At 36.0% G+C, this 4,063-nt stretch overlaps 1 protein-coding gene across 1 annotated transcript; it reads right to left on the minus strand.

The window, feature by feature from the left end:
• Nucleotides 1-833: 833 nt before the first annotated feature.
• Nucleotides 834-2,627, minus strand: LOC121204738 (feruloyl CoA ortho-hydroxylase F6H1-3). The gene is made up of 2 exons (XM_041075183.1): nt 2,039-2,627; nt 834-1,609 (listed from the first exon to the last, which is right to left on the minus strand). Exons 1-2 carry the CDS (start codon nt 2,542-2,544, stop codon nt 1,036-1,038), a joined length of 1,080 nt encoding a protein of 359 aa, XP_040931117.1. The 5' UTR covers nt 2,545-2,627; the 3' UTR covers nt 834-1,035.
• Nucleotides 2,628-4,063: the final 1,436 nt, after the last annotated feature.

The raw sequence follows: 4,063 nt of genomic DNA on the forward strand, positions 1-4,063 counted from the left end.
AAAATAAAAAATCTCCTTTTGCTATCCGTATTTGCTGTTGCTTGTTGGTGTTTGTTGCAGGTACTGGCGGAGCAGTTGGAGCAGGTGAGTCGGTGGCAAGTGGGCGTGGTGACGGCTGTGAACAGAGGGCAGGTGAGGAGGCCAGGAGCAGGTGCGGCACAACAGGGGGCTAGGGTTTCTGCTAGGTGTTTATGTTTTGGGCTGATTGGGTTAGGCTAGTTGGGCCTGGGTAGTTTTTAGGTTAAAATTTGTTATTGGGCCCTGGGTCAAAAATTGGGCTTGTACAATACCTATACCAATCGAGCTAAGACTTAATCGACAATTTAAATATTATATTTATAAAATCTTTTAATTATGATTATAATACAATAAATATATATAAAAATTATTTTATTTATCTTTATGTTTATTTTCATTGTTTTTTTTAAATAGCTGTCTTAAGTTAAAAGGAGAAATTAATTTAAAAATTAAAATAAAAGAATAATAAATTAAAGGGTAAACTACACTCATGCTCACTCTAAAATAGAGTTTATCTTATTTTGGTCACTCTAATTTTTTTCTCAATTTAGATAATTATTTGAATTAGTCACTATCGTTAAAAATTTTGTTAATCCACTAACGGATTGCAAACGTGGCACATTAGCCCATTAAGTTTGGGGCTAATTATAAAGAGGTCCTTAGTTTAAGTCAAGTTTAAAAAAATCATCTGTCAATCACTCAATGGGCTTATGTGCCACATCAGCAATCTATTAGTGGATTAACGAAAATTTTAACGGCAGTGACTTCGAAAAACTATATTAATTAAAGTGACTAAATTGAAAAAAAATAGAGTGACCAAAATAAAGTAAATTTATTTTAAAGTGACTATGAACATAGTTTACCTTAAATTAAAAGAACTCGTTTTGGCATTTTACATATGTACATGACACATATATATTATCAGCTTTATGCTTACAATTTATTTATTTTTTCACTTATCACCCTTCCTCTTGAAAGGTAAATCTATAAAAGTTTACAAATATTGGATGAAAATGTTTATAATTCAACAAACGCAACTGTTTTCTTCCCGTCATGTGCTTTACGGAAGAAATGTTTGACGTAATCTGAATAAAGAACTTGTTTATAAATCGGTTTCTCACCATTTTCGATTAGTTCAGGAAATGGTCCGATCATATCAATAGGTCTTGGGTTCACAAAAATGGGGACGAAGATTCTATTCTTGCTTCCATTGGCCACCACGCGATGTTCGACACTTCTGTACTTGCCGTTGCTAATTATTTGCAATGCGTCTCCAACATTGATCACAAGGGAACCTTTGATTGGAGGAACATGGATCCAATTATCGCTGTCATTTCCTCTAACGAACAGCCCTCCAATTTCGTCTTGAAGGAGAATCGTGAGAGTCAAGACATCAGAGTGTCGACCAACTCCAACAGTGAGTTCGGGATTAGGACATTTGGGATAATAATTAAGGTTAGTCCTCATTGACCCCATCAACAATAATTCTTTTGTTTCGTCAATCTCATGCAAATTTAGGCCATTCATTAGCACTTTTAATAATTGTTTAATGACAACTTCAGATTTCTTCATATAATCTAGCACTTGTTCCCTAAAAAAGAAACAATTAATAAACTTGTTAGTAAATTGCGTGATATCAAGCACTATAGAAAAAGTTGGATCAAACTTGCTGATTGAATCAATGGACATCTAACATGGTCGCATATAAAATAAAAATGTAGGAAATCCATGAAAAACATATAATGACTTGTATAAACTGGTGGTTATATTTTTTGTCAGACACTTGTTTGATACATGTTTAAATAGTATGAACCTAACTTAATATTGTATAAAAGAACATGCCTTAAAAGTTGCTTAATCTAATATTGTATAATTTTTTTGTTAGACACTAGTTTTAACACGGTTTCAAACCCTAATGTTAGATAGAATCTATTGTGATGAAAAAAAGAAAAGTTTTAACACGGTTTCAAACGCTAATGTTAGATAGAATCTATTGTGATGAAAAAAAGAAACTACCTACCTGCAAACGGAAGGCCATAGTGCAAAAGCTTCCTCTTCGGAGACATAAAACAAGCTAAGGTAATCTTTCCATTCAAGAGCCTTCTCGGCTTGAGGGGTAAAACTCGTGCCAAACCTCACGTTGTTCGACGACGAATGTTCCTTGGAGTACTTATTCTTGACCTCAGCCGGTAACGCAAAGAACTTGTAAGTAGCATCTTTAACATTCTTCAAAACTTCAACAGGTACGTCATGGTTAACAATCTGAAAGAAACCCCATTTTGAAGCCGCTTCGCAGATCGATTTTGTCACTTCGGGATCTTCCGGATTCGACATATCGATTACGGGGATCGAATCATGAGCTTGGACATTGGTCATACACATCCTTTCTTCCAAAGGCTGAATATATTGTTTAGGAAGAGCTTTGAGACCCATTTCGGACAAACCCTTCACTCCATTCCCTTGATTAATAACGAAATCGATGAGAGCAGAGGAATCACTGAATGGTTCAGCAACTGTTGGAGCCATTGTTTTCCTACTGATTCTAACTTAAAAAGAACAAAGGTGTACTGGATGAAGAGATTGATAGAGGTTAGAAGAGAAAGCTATGGTGAGAACTAGGTTTCACAATCCACATCTATTTATACACAAACTTTCTGTAAGAAAAGCTCACCAATCTTGTTTTGCGCCAACCCTAATAATTGTTAGGATCGTCCCGATTAAGCAACGAACAAGTAAAAATAGTAGAAGAAATTGAGAAGATGAACACACAAATTTAACGTGGAAAAACCCCTCAAAAGAGGATAAAAAACCACGGGCAAAGATAATTTTACTATAATGGCAAAAGAATGAAGAGTACAAAAGATGGAGATAAAAACTAAACCCCGAAAACCAGAAAAACAAAGAACCCTCAAACGTAAACACAAAATTCTCTGAATGTGTTATGAGTTCTAATCTAATGGGTGTCTCTTAATTCTAAGATTGTAAAGGAGCCTATTTATAGGCTAAATTAGTAAGTCAAATAAACTATACTAATAAATGCTAAATATATTATACTAATAAATACTAAATCTTCTAGAAAGAAAATATATTTTTGTTTAACTTGACTTGCAAGCAATCTCTTAGAATTTGGGTCACACAATTCTAACAATCTCCACCTTGACACAAATTCTTTCAATGCCATCTTTGCCAAAACCCGCCACGGGCCTATCTTGAACTATGCAGGGAATTAATTGAGTCGAATCTATACTTAGAAGCTGGAAGACTTCTAGCCTTCGACTTGTGCACTGCCAAATCAAAACTAACCCGGTTCTGATTTTCACGAATACAGTGCCCTAACTTTTCAAAACCTGCATCCAAAAGAGAACCTCTCTTCAACGAAACGGTCATACCTTTTTCCCTCCTATGACCAAGTTGTCTCCGCTTCAAATGAGTTGACTTTGACTCTGTAACGGACGAGGGACGTCCGATTTCACCGGTCACTGTAGAACCTTCCAGAATATAAAGACTGCCGGTTCTTTTACCTTTTAACAAAACGAGAGCTCCACGAGATACTTTAATGTCGCTCGACTCGATGTTGATTCTGCATCCTTTCAAGTCTAAAATACTCAAGGAGATGAGATTCTTTCGTAAATCAGGTACATACCTGACATCTGAGAGTGTTCTAATCGTCCCATCGTGTATCCTAATTTTAACAGTACCAATACCGATTATTTTACTAGATGAATCGTTTCCCATGTGCACAACTCCATCTTCAACTGAACTGTATGTGGAGAACCATTCTCTATTGGGACACATGTGGAAAGAACATCCTGAATCTAGGATCCACTCAGACGTAAGCTTGGAGTTATCGCTCGTTGACACTAACAAGAAATCATCACCGCCTTCATCGACCAAATTAGCACCAGCCACATCTTCCTCGTTACTCTCAGCAGCTCTTTTATTTCGCAGTTTATAACAATCTGCTTTGACGTGACCTAACTTTTTGCAATAGCGACACCTTTTGTCTCGTTTCTTTGATGCTACCAAAACGGAAGCTTGTCTATCT

This window comes from Gossypium hirsutum, chromosome A08 (assembly GCF_007990345.1).
Source record: "Gossypium hirsutum isolate 1008001.06 chromosome A08, Gossypium_hirsutum_v2.1, whole genome shotgun sequence".
NCBI lineage: Eukaryota > Viridiplantae > Streptophyta > Magnoliopsida > Malvales > Malvaceae > Gossypium > Gossypium hirsutum.

Coding starts and splice junctions, on each gene's coding strand:
- LOC121204738 (XM_041075183.1), bottom strand. CDS start 2,544: ATGGCTCCAACAGTTGCTGAACCATTCAGTGATTCCTCTGCTCTCATC. Junction 1,610..2,038: donor CTATGGCCTTCCGTTTGCAG/GTAGGTAGTTTC, acceptor TTTCTTTTTTAG/GGAACAAGTGCTAGATTATA.